Consider the following 12994-nt stretch of genomic DNA (forward strand, 5'->3'; position numbering starts at 1 on the left):
CTGACTCCCAGCCAGCTGTGCCACAGTCCCAGTGACAGGTATCCTGTCCCATCCACCCACCCTGCATCTCTGTGCATTACAGTAACATAAACATGGTATTATGAATGCATAGAATACCATGGGAAGGCAAGTCTTGCCTAAAGTGAATTTGGTATACTAGCCAAAATTGCTTAAAGATGCTACACATCACTGAAGCTCCGTCTACATTGCCTTATACTCTAGATTATCAAATCAGATAATCCATATTGCTTTGAACTGTTTTATATGAGTCTACACTGCCAAATATTCAATTTCAAGGTAGATAAACTGGATTTTATATGACAGTTTAAAAGGGTCCTTAGGCTGCTAATGACAATGAGCTTCCCCAAACTACATAAATATTCTTTCTGAGGAGGCTCCATGTAGCACAGGAGAAATTTCCATAATTTTAGATTTATGCAAATTGTATAAGTGTTTTTTCCCCAGGTACTCAACTTATATCTCCATACCAAAAAAGAGAAATGCTAAAGAATGCTCAAACTTTTGTACAGTGACACTTATTTCACATGCCAGTAAGGTAATGCTCAAAATCCTGCAAGGAAAACTCCAGCAATACAGAGAGAGAGAGAGTTGCCAGATGTACAAGCTAGGTTTAGAAAAAGTAGAGGAACAAGAGACCAAATTGCCAATATCTGCTGGATAATGGAGAAAGGCAGGGAGTTTCAGAAAAAACATCTATTTCTTTTTTATTGACTATTCTAACGCCTTTGACTGTGTGGATCATAATAAATTGTGGCAAGTTCTTGGTGGTATGGCGATACCAAATCACCTTGTCTGTATCCTGAGGAATCTGTATAATGACCAAGTAGCGACAGTAAGAACTAACCATGGAACAATCGACTGGTTCAAGACTGGGAAAGGCATACGGCAGGGTTAAACACATCGTGCGATGTGCAGGAATTGACAAATCCAGGGCTGGAGTTAAAATTGATGGAAGAAACATTAACAACCTTAGATATGCAGATGATACCACTTTGATGGCCAAAAGCGAGGAGGAGCAGAGGAGCTGAGGAGCCTTCTAATCAAGGTGAAAGAAGAAAGTGCAAAAGCTGCAGTTTAACATAAAAACCAAGATTATGGTAATAAGACTGATTGATAACTGGCAAATAGAGGGAGAAAACGTGAAGGCAGCAACAGACTTTGTATTTCTAGGTGCAAAGATGACTGCAGATAAAGACTGCAGCCAGGAAATCAGAAGACGTTTACTTCCTGGGAGGAGAGAATGTGAAATAAGTGTCACTGTACGAAAGTTTGAGCACTCTTTAGCATTTCCCTTTTTTGGTATGGGGATATAAGTTGAATACCTGGGGGGGGGGGGGGGGAAACACTTATACAATCTCGATAAAATAGTGAAGAGTACAGATATCACACTGGCAATGAAGATCCTCATAGTCAAAGCAATTATATTCCTCATAGTGACCTATGGATGTGAGAGCTGGCCATAAGGAAGGCTGAGCAAAGGAAGATAGACGCTTTTGAACTGTGGTGCTGGAGGAAAATTCTGAGAGTGTCTTGAACTTTAAGAAGATCCAACCAGTCCATATCTCAGGAAATAAAGCCCGATTGCTCATTGGAGGGTGGGATATTAGAGGCAAAGATGAAGTACTTTGGCCACATCGTGAGAAGACAGGAAAGCTTAGATAAGACAATGATGCTGGGGAAAATGGAAGGAAAAAAGAAAGAAGTGACTGGCTTGACTGAAGGAGCTGGGGGTGTTGACAGCTGACAGGGAGCTCTGGCATGGGCTGGTCCATGAGGTCACGGAAATGACTGAACAAATAAACAGCAACAACCCAAATATTGTTATACTTCAAGAATTCATTTTGGTAGTGTCACCTTTCGCGTTATCTGTTGTAATTGCCCGTATTCAATATACAGATGCCAAGCATCTTTTCTCACAATTGCAAACTAAGCCAATGTTTACAGATCCGATAACTGGATGACATAGATACTTTTCACATTTTATATATATTTGGTTATGCAGATAAATTTGGTTATGCAGATAAATTATACAACTACATAGTTATTTGGTTATGCAGATAAATTATAGCAATTACAACGACATTTTTTGCATATATTTGTGCAGTACTATATTCTGTCTTCTACATTTCTGTTAATTCCATACTTGCAACATTACAGTATATTTCTAATCATTACATTACAATATGGGCCCTTCCAGACAGGCTCTATATCCCAGGATCTGATCCCAGCTTTTCTGTTTATCCCACATTATCTGGCAGTGCGGACTCTTATAATGCAGTTTAAAGCAGATCCTGGGATATATGTCTGGAAGGGTCCTACATTTCTAAACAGAAAGATTGGCTCCACAGAATTTAGTGATAAAAACGTTCTTCCCTTTGCCATTGCATCTATCCCAGTTTTAAAATTATGATTGTCATTTTGCTTAAAGTTATACAAAAACAAGTAAATATTTGGTGAAATAAATTAATATTTTCTTAAAGCAGTTTTATATGAAATGATGGAAGCAAAGATAGACTCACTTCTAAGGCCTCAATGAGTAATTAGAGGGGGGGGGGGGAATCCTGTCCTTATTGTGATGTTATTAAGATGACATGTGAAAACCACCATCTGTTTTGTCTATATCATTAATCTCGCTAAGTTGTTCCAGAAATTAATTTCCTTCAATAAGAATAACACATTATGGAAATCCAAGCCTGCAGTCAGTACACTTCGAGAGTTGATACTAAACTTGTCAAAAGAAAAAATCTGTTATCGAAGCATCTCATTTCAAATAATAGATCTGATATTACCTGGAATTGTAAATTACCTAATGTTAATTCAGATCTTTTTTCCCATTTCCTTTTTGATCATTTGCTGCCTTTCATTCTATGTAGATAAGGGTGTTTCAGATGCTTGCAACCCCTAACATATTGGCATTCTACTCCCAAATTTAGCTAATCTGACTTGCTCATTAGCCATGATGTATGGCATTCCAGTATATTATAAAGTATTATTATTAAACATAACAAAATATCCTTGCCTTCAGGATATTTTGTTATGTTTAATAATAATACTTTATTTTTCCAACATCACTTTAATTTCACAAAATGTGTAAATACCTTAAAATATTTTAATTTTTGTGTATTTTAATGTTATTATAATTACATTTAAGGTATAGCATTGCCATATCATAGATTGGGAAAGGCGTACGGCAAGGCTGCATACTCTCACCCAACCTTTTTAACGTGTATGCAGAAAACATCATGCCATGTGCGGGGCTGGATGAATGCAAAGCTGGGGTGAAAATTGCTGGAAGAAACATTAACAACCTCAGATATGCAGATGACACCACTCTGATGGCCGAAAGCGAGGAGCCTTCTAATCAAGGTGAAAGAAGAAAGCGCAAAAGCCGGGTTACAGCTAAACATAAAAAAAACCAAGATTATGGCAACAAGAATGATTGACAACTGGAAAATAAAGGAAGAAAATGTGGAGGCCGTGACAGACTTTGTATTTCTAGGTGCAAAGATTGCTGCAGATGCAGACTGTGGCCAGGAAATCAGAAGACGCTTACTTCTTGGGAGGAGAGCAATGTCCAATCTCGATAAAATAGTAAAGAGTAGAGACATCACACTGGCAACAAAGATCCGCCTAGTCAAAGCCATGGTATTCCCTGTAGTAACCTACGGATGTGAGAGCTGGACATTAGGGAAGGCTGAGCAAAGGAAGATAGATGCTTTTGAGCTGTGATGTTGGAGGAAAGTTCTGAGAGTGCCTTGGACTGCGAGAAGATCCAACCAGTCCATCCTCCAGGAAATAAAGCCCAACTGCTCACTGGAGGGAAGGATACTGGAGACAAAGTTGAAGTACTTTGGCCACATCATGAGGAGACAGGAAAGCCTAGAGAAGACAATTATGCTGGGGAAAGTAAAAGGAAAAAGGAAGAGGGGCCGACCAAGGGCAAGATGGATGGATGGCATCCTTGAAGTGACTGGACTGACCTTGAAGGAACTGGGGGTGTTGACGACCGACAGGGAGCTCTGGCGTGGGCTGGTCCATGAGGTCACAAAGAGTCGGAGGCGACTGAATGAATGAACAACAACATTGCCATATCAACTCTAATAATCTTTCTTTTTCTTGTAAAATTAAAATATGCAATGGAGATTAAGTTCCAAAAAGTGTAGCCTTCACTTTTAGCACTCCTTTACTCCCAGAAGTCAATGTATTTTAAATCTAATGAAACCTTGCAAATTGAAAACCTCAGTGTTAGTTTCGGTGGAACATGGTCAGTGAATACTTATGAATCAGGGCCAGTGGTTTTTTAAAGCATTGGAAAAAAAACATTTACTGTAATCCAAATGTTAGACCCAACTAGAGCAGACTGATTGAATCAATGCAACTCTTGAATTACTAAGTTTTGATATATTAAATGAGTCTATTTTGACTAATGTACAATGCTTTTATGAGACTGTACCCCCACTCTCCTTATGATGGTCTATGACCATAATAAAGTTTTTTTTATTTGAGTACTTTTGTTGCAACTAACAATGAGATTAGGCCTAAAAGTTTCACTAAAATTTGTCCCTATTCACAATATTGGGTGTCAAGGTCAGACACCAGCCAATTAAAGGAGTATAGTTTATTGTTCAAACAAAAACAAAATCAGCCGAAAACAAAACCACAGGGCAAAAAACACTTAGTTTACAGTGTGAAAAAGCCCATACAGGCAAAAGAACCCACAAAACCCCTACAGAATATAACCTGGATTAACCAGAGATATAACTTGGACTAAACTCAAAAAATGCTTAAATGCAGCTTTTCAAGGGTTGTAAAATGTAACCCGAGCTTCAAACACAGCAGGAACTGGTATGCAGAAATGCAGGAATGTTGATAATGCCAGCTCCAGACGCTCAGCCGTAGATGTGGAGGAGAGAGTAATGACAGAGAATGAAGTCCAGTCCGGTCCAGTCCAAAGAAAGACAAGCAGCTGCAAGGTCAGATCCCGATCCGATGGATAAACACAAGGAGCCAAAGCAGCGGGGCAATACGGCAGCTAATGCAAACATCAAAACAGTGCAGTCCAGCAAAAACCCACACAGTTCCAGCCCCCTTTGCTGCTAAAACCCAGAGCATAACTTACATCCCAAGTCTTCTTTCAAACCCGTCTTCTGTAGCAAAGATCCAGAAAGCGCCCAACAAGACTCCTTGCCAATTGCAAGGCTTCAATAGCAAATACTCCCTTTTTATCTACAAGTCCTCATCAGAACTTGATTCAGCCAATACCTGTGTCCCAGATGTATCTTGTTGCAGCTCCTCATCCGAACTGGAGTCGCCCTTAGTTTGGTCCAACCCATTCCCAGCTGTGCCTCTTCCACCACTCCTCCAATTAGTCCATCTCTGGTCTAATCCTGAAGTTCCCCAAGTCCCATCCAAGTCTTCACTATTCCAACCTTCAAATGTGTCACTGCTTGTGAGTTCAGCACAAATATCTTGAATCTCTCAAACCCTTGTCCAATCCATCCCATCAGACCCAGAATCTTATATCCCATCATCCATTTCATTTGCATCAAAACCCTGAAAAGAATCCTCATCTGTTGGCTCACTAAGTATCTCCCGGATTCTTTTCCTTTGTTGCTCTTCATAGTCTTGCTCGCGAGTAGTTTTCCTGCCTCTCCTAATACAACTAGTGTTACTATCACTGCCAGCAGACTGTATCAAAGTATTGGGTGTATTCCCGTGAAACAACTGATATGACCACAAGCATTCCAGTAAAACCACTGATAAGGGATAAAAAGTGACTCTCGATGGATTTTGGCTGTGGCATAAGATTATTTAGATTGGATCAGGTTTGGACATACTGCTTGGATCCAAGAATATAGAGTTTATATATTGCTCAAGATAACTCACCTGCATTTTCTTCAAGAGAAATCTGTCTTTATATAGCTTGATACTACTAAGTTGTGAAATATTGAACAACATTTTGGTAAAACAATGACAGAATTACCTTGTTTAAAAGAGAGAATATTCAAAATTCCAGTTCTTAAACAATTAAGCATTTATTATAAAGTATCCTAATCATAATATAAGGCTTGGACAATATATTTGCCCTGATGTTTACATGCTTTTTTCAAAGACAATAGAGACATAAGTGCCAACCACTGACAAGATGGGAATTTTAGGACAGGCCGTTGGAAGTCATCCTACATGTATATGGCAATGGATATGGCTAAAGAAGTGAAAGCACTCATTAAGATATACACAAGAAAACTGTTTCCTGGTTTGTATGATAACCATTTCACATCTGGCCAGGCACATAGGAAGATTTCTCCAGTTCTGACATATATATATGACAGTGTAGATGGGGTCTATGTCACCATTTTTTTCAGATTTTAGAGCAAATGCATTTTTGTCACTATTGTGCCCTGGCACCAAAATTTGGACAATTATTTGCTAATCAAAATTTGTCATTGTGAGAGTAGATTTGCTAAATTATACTCTTTTAATTAATTAAATTCTCCTTTTCAATGTATATAAAATACAGACAGCTAGCAGCTAGACATCCAGTCAGTGAAAACAAGACCTGGGGCTGACTGTAGCTCAGATCACGAACTTCTTATTGCCCAATTTAGAATAAAACTAAAGAAATCAGGGAAAATACACAGACCAATTAGATATGATCTCACTAACATTCCTAGCGAATATACAGTGGAAGTGAAGAACAGATTTGAAGGACTAGATTTAGTAAACAGAGTCCCAGAAGAACTATGGACAGAAGTCCGCAACATTGTTCAGGAGGCAGCAACAAAGTACGTTCCAAAGAAAAAGAAAACCAAGAAGGCAAAATGGTTGTCTGCTGAGACACTGGAAGTAGCCCAAGAAAGGAGGAAAGCAAAAGGAAACAGGGATAAGGGGAGATATGCCCAGTTAAATGCGCAATTCCAGAGGTTAGCCAGAAGAGATAAGGAACTATTTTTAAATAAGCAATGCATGGAAGTGGAAGAAGACAACAGAATAGGAAGGACAAGAGACCTCTTCCAGAAAATTAGAAACATTGGAGGTAAATTTCAGGCAAAAATTGGTATGATAAGAAACAAAGATGGCAGGGACCTAACAGAAGCTGAAGAGATCAAGAGAAGGTGGCGAGACTATACAGAAGATCTGTATAGGAAGGATAACAATATCGAGGATAGCTTTGACGGTGTGGTGAATGAATTAGAACCAGACATCCTGAGGAGTGAGGTTGAATGGGCCTTAAGAAGCATTGCTAACAACAAGGCAGCAGGAGATGATGGGATCCCAGCTGAACTGTTTAAAATCTTAAAAGATGATGCTGTCAAGGTGATGCATGCCATTTGCCAGCAAATATGGAAAACACAAGAATGGCCATCAGACTGGAAAAAATCAACTTATATCCCCATACCAAAAAAGGGAAATGCGAAAGACTGCTCAAACTTCCGTACAGTGGCCCTTATTTCTCATGCCAGTAAGGTAATGCTCAAGATCCTGCAAGGAAGACTCCAGCAATACATGGAGCGAGAGTTGCCAGATGTTCAAGCTGGGTTCAGAAAAGGCAGAGGAACCAGAGACCAGATTGCCAACATCCGCTGGATAATGGAGAAAGGCAGGGAGTTTCAGAAAAACATCTACTTCTGCTTCATTGACTATTCTAAAGCCTTTGACTGTGTGGATCATAATAAATTGTGGCAAGTTCTTGGTGGGATGGGCATCCCAAACCACCTTGTGTCTCTCCTGAGGAATCTGTACAAGGACCAAGTAGCAACAGTCAGAACTGACCACGGAACAACAGACTGGTTCAAGATTGGGAAAGGCGTACGGCAAGGCTGCATACTCTCACCCAACCTTTTTAACTTGTATGCAGAACACATCATGCAATGTGCGGGGCTGGATGAATGCAAAGCTGGGGTGAAAATTGCTGGAAGAAACATTAACAACCTCAGATATGCAGATGACACCACTCTGATGGCCGAAAGCGAGGAGGAGCTGAGGAGCCTTCTAATCAAGGTGAAAGAAGAAAGCACAAAAGCCGGATTGCAGCTAAACATAAAAAAAACCAAGATTATGGCAACAAGAATGATTGACAACTGGAAAATAGAGGGAGAAACCGTGGAGGCCGTGACAGACTTTGTATTTCTAGGTGCAAAGATGACTGCAGATGCAGACTGTAGCCAGGAAATCAGAAGACGCTTACTTCTTGGGAGGAGAGCAATGTCCAGTCTCGATAAAATAGTGAAGAGTAGAGACATCAGACTGGCAACAAAGATCCGCCTAGTCAAAGCCATGGTATTCCCTGTAGTAACCTACGGATGTGAGAGCTGGACCTTAGGGAAGGCTGAGCGAAGGAAGATCGATGCTTTTGAGCTGTGGTGTTGGAGGAAAGTGCTGAGAGTGCCTTGGACTGCGAGAAGATCCAACCAGTCCATCCTCCAGGAAATAAAGCCCGACTGCTCACTGGAGGGAAAGATACTAGAGACAAAGCTGAAGTACTTTGGCCACATCATGAGGAGACAGGAAAGCCTAGAGAAGACAATTATGCTGGGGAAAGTGGAAGGCAAAAGGAAGAGGGGCCGACCAAGGGCAAGATGGATGGATGGCATCCTTGAAGTGACTGGACTGACCTTGAGGGAGCTGGGGGTGGTAACGGCCGACAGGGAGCTCTGGCGTAGGCTGGTCCATGAGGTCACGAAGAGTCGGAGACGACTGAACGAATGAACAACAACAACAAGCAGCTAGACAGATAAGGCTTTCTTGAGCCCCTACAGGGAGATGGGGCAGTGTATAAATAAAGATGATGATGATGATGATGATAATTGTTGTTGTTGTTATTGGGTCTGTTTGTATGGTTGCTTTTTGTATAATTGCTGATGAAAAACAAACTTAGCAGGCTCTTCCATTCAGTCCCAAGTATCCACAGCCTTTTGTTTCTCTACGTAAATGCATCCCAATCAAAAATCACACTAGGAATTATGTATTGTGTGAACAAACCCTTAATGTGTGGTTAATACATAAACATCATGTTCAGTCAATTTGTTAAAGTCAAGGAAATATCAAAATGATCTTGGTAAACACACAAACAGTTCACAAGAGATAAAACAAAGTTGAACTATAATTTTGGCACATATTGGTAAGGGTCCTGATTTCAGAGGCTGTGCAAATCCTGGGACATCAATGTTACTTTTCTGAAGATTTTCCCTGAATTTATTGATTTCCCCTCTAGTTTATTAGTGTCTAGGAATAAATGAATGTGCTGTTAGGGAAAATGCACAGAATATTCAAAACCTGCTTAGTGTTTTCTTGAATGTATCATAGTTAAGCATTAACAAATTGCTTTTATCATTTATTACTGCTGTTGGCATTGAATTAATGCCTGTTGTGAAGTCACCCTGAGTCCCCCTCCGGGGGTGAGAAGGATGGGATGCAAATATGTAAAATAAATAAATAAACAGTTCTGTTTATTTTAGCCATTATAATGCCAAAACCTTAATCCTTACTTTGGATATTCATACAAAAGAAAATAAATGCTGCTACAGAGAGGTCTACCAGTCATATATTCAAATGAACTGGTAGAAGAATAGCATTTTTAATATAAAATTTGAAGAAGGGGTCTGTTCAAATGGCATGTATTTTAGATCAAGAATTGTGTAGTTTTTAAAAACTAAAGACTTTTTTGTATATCTATACTAGCAAACTGTTTTTGAAGAGACAACCGTTGTGATGAGTGAAGGTATGACTATGGAAACCTCTTATGTGCCTTCTGCATACCTGGCAGAGATCCTTCGGCTTCTACAAGCTTTGTCTGAAGTAGAAGACCTCCTTAATTCTCCCAGTTTGCAAGGACGGGACTGTGAGGATCTTGTCAGACAAGAAGAGTGCCTCAAGGTAGGAATCCAACTGCTTTAATTATTTGAAAGTGATGCTTTATAGTGCATGCAACCACCTTGGTAAGCTTAGAGCCAAGCCAAATTGTTGTAGTTGGATGGTTTCTGTGAAAAACTGGAAATTTAGGAGCAAATGAACAAAGTACTCAGTGAAATGCACCTGAAAATATAATCCCTTTCACATCATTTCATTCCTCATCAGTGTCTTCTCCCTGCAGCAGTCACCATTGCACAATCTCTTTCAAGATGACATTATGATACAATGTTAGCTTCCCCTTCTCCCTCTGAAGGAAGGAACATTTTAGGTTTTGTCCATACACAAAGATTTGATACTTTAACCAAAATGGAGACTTTTTTTTTTTTTGCTAGAGTTAGCATTCCTGAATAGATTCCATGGGGAATTAACGTTTTATCTGGGAATACTCATACTTGTAAACCAGTATATCTAGAGGGTACTAATTGGGAAGATTGCTTGCTAATTATTGTATGCTTGCTATAAATACAGAGAAAACAAAGTGGAATTAACATTCTTTTTTATTATTTAAAAGTACCTTGACATTTTTAACAATACATTTCGACATTTTTAACAATAGCCTCTGGCAATGCATTGCAAACTACCAGAAATTAAAAGGGGATTATAAACCATTGTTTGTGGTAAAAAAAAAAACACAATGCTTTAAATTGCCTTTTAAAGATTTAAAAGCCCCAAACCCCAAATTTCCTAGACACTCATGATTTAATACAAAAAAGTTCTTACAGTTTTCTAAGTATTGTACAGGGACTAAAAGGTAACACAGTCCTAACCTACAGATGCCCAGTCTTTATGCACAATACTAAAGAAATTGGGTATTGTTGAATCAATATGGCAAGAAGATGGGATGTTCCTATCATGATCAAGGTACCGTACCTTGGTGGGCATTGGTTTCCTGGTCAGTAGTATGTAGTTCCCTTTGCCTTTGCAAGCTCAGTCAAAGTAGACCACATTATAAACTATTTAACATGACTTTGTTGTTGCCATTCTTCTTTAAGAATGCTTTTATGTGATTTCTTCATGAAAAAAGAATTGTGCAAATTGCTGCCAATAAGCTAACACTTAACACGACAGCAGCTAGAATTTGCTCTGCAAAATTATGGAAAATAGAGGAAACACCAGATATAGAAGATTGGTTACAAAAAGTGCTCGATATTAGAAATATGGACAGACTTACATATTTATTATCTAGATACAAAGATACTCCAATAAAAGCGACAAATTGGGCAAAAGTCACAGAATATTTAAAAGGGAAAAACTGTAAGACAATAATTTAAATTAATTGGAATAAACCCCATATGATAGAAGGAGAGAAGGTTTCAAATAAATAAGAGCAGAAGAAAGAAAAAAGGAGGACACCTCCAACACGATACTCAGGAAGTCATGAAGATCTTCACATTTATTTTATCTCCCCCCCCCCTTTTTTTTTGGCCTTTCTTTTCCCCTATTCCTTTTTCTCCTTTTTTCCCTCTTTTCTCTCGTCATTTCTTGATTTTAAAATAAAACTCACAGAAAACTAAAAAAAAAATCAAAACAACCAAATAAACCGCATTATACTGGTAAAAAAATCCAGGTTAAACAAGAGTTCAAGCAAAATGCCCCAATATATCACAGTTCAAAGATAAGGCCAAAACAAAACACTGTGAAAAGAAGCCGTTGTCCAAAATCAGTCCAAGGTCAAAGTAATCCCAGTTGTAGATAACGGAGTCCAAAAGCAGCGGCGTCATCAGTAAACAGTCCATTGTCAAGGAGAAGGGAATTCCGCACTTACGAGAGTCCAAGTCGGTCAGCACACAAAGAATACAGCAACCTGCAGTTCCAGGACCCAAGCCCAACAAGAGAAGTGACAGCAGCAAATCCCAAGGCACGTAACCAACACTTTACCTACTGCAAAGTTCCAAACTTTCAGTGCCTTCATTTATCCTACAACTCATCATCTGTTGATGAGCTGTCCTCCGCTCTTTCTTCATCGCTATCATCGCTTAGTGCCAACACCCATCTCTCCAACTCTTCCACCTCCTGTCAAGACTAAAGTCTCCCCATGAATCCCTGGCATCTCCAGACTGCCAATCCCCAGAAAAAACCCTCAAACGTATAACTGGATGTGGGTTGCATGCACACATTCCTCACTTCTTGTACTTGAGTCCAATCTAATGGCTCTTCTTCATCCTCACTATTCCCAGACCCATTACTTCCAGTAAAGCCCATGAAAGCCTCATCTTCAGTGGGAGCACTAAGTATGTCCTGGATCCTTTTCCTCTGACATTCTTCGTCAGACTCCTTCTCATGAGTAATCCATTTGACACCGCTATTCCCATCTCCCTCCTCCTCCTCACACATTTCACTGTCTGAAAAGCCTTTGAAAGAGTCTTCATCTGTGTCTAGACATAAGTATCTCCCTGATACGCATCCTTTGTTGCTCTTCCTCTAGCACCTGAGCACCTCGTTTGCCTCCTCTACTACTCTCCCTAGTAGTAGTATCGTTGCCAGCAGACTCTACTACAACACAAAGAGCAGTACTGCAGCAAAGATATTAGTAACAGATATATAGATTCCTATCGCTACTCTTTAACATTATATATTTGTCCATCTCAGTATGATTTATATCCATAACTAATCACTTGGTCATCCAGAGGCATTTCATATTTTTGTAACTGTCACCAATTCTAATGATATTTATTAACATGGTTACAAGTAACTATTGCCATAAATTAAATTTCAACACACTGTTAAAATGTCAAGTAATGCAGTTGTAGGTATGGTTCCATCTACTTCCCAAATAAATCTCTCACTACACCTAAATAGATCTTCAAAATTCATATGCTTGAGGAAGTGATATAGTTTTGATCGGAATTTTGTAATGAATGAATATTTATCACCTGGTAAAATCATTCATCATTGTCATTATGCTGGAATAAAAATAGAAACATGATGCATAAATTGTATAGCTGCTGGTTGGAGAAGGTTTAAAATTAAATTGTGGTTGGTTTATAACCCCAGGAAAATTTGCAGAATCAAATTTGAAGACAGTACTAGGCACAAACATGAGTGAATCTCTATCTAGTTT

The 12994-nt window shown here is 39.2% G+C and overlaps 1 protein-coding gene across 15 annotated transcripts in view; it reads left to right on the plus strand.

Annotated features, from left to right (window-relative positions):
• DMD (dystrophin) overlaps nt 1-12994 on the plus strand; it is a 1568405-nt gene that overhangs the window by 767046 nt on the left and 788365 nt on the right. For all 15 annotated transcript variants that reach the window (XM_067466757.1, XM_067466754.1, XM_060770144.2 and 12 more), the window contains one exon: nt 9703-9897. In XM_067466757.1, coding sequence (XP_067322858.1) covers nt 9703-9897 — 195 coding nt within the window. The remainder of the gene's footprint in view (nt 1-9702; nt 9898-12994) is intronic.

The sequence above is a fragment of the Anolis sagrei genome, chromosome 3 (genome assembly GCF_037176765.1).
Source record: "Anolis sagrei isolate rAnoSag1 chromosome 3, rAnoSag1.mat, whole genome shotgun sequence".
Taxonomy (NCBI): domain Eukaryota; kingdom Metazoa; phylum Chordata; class Lepidosauria; order Squamata; family Dactyloidae; genus Anolis; species Anolis sagrei.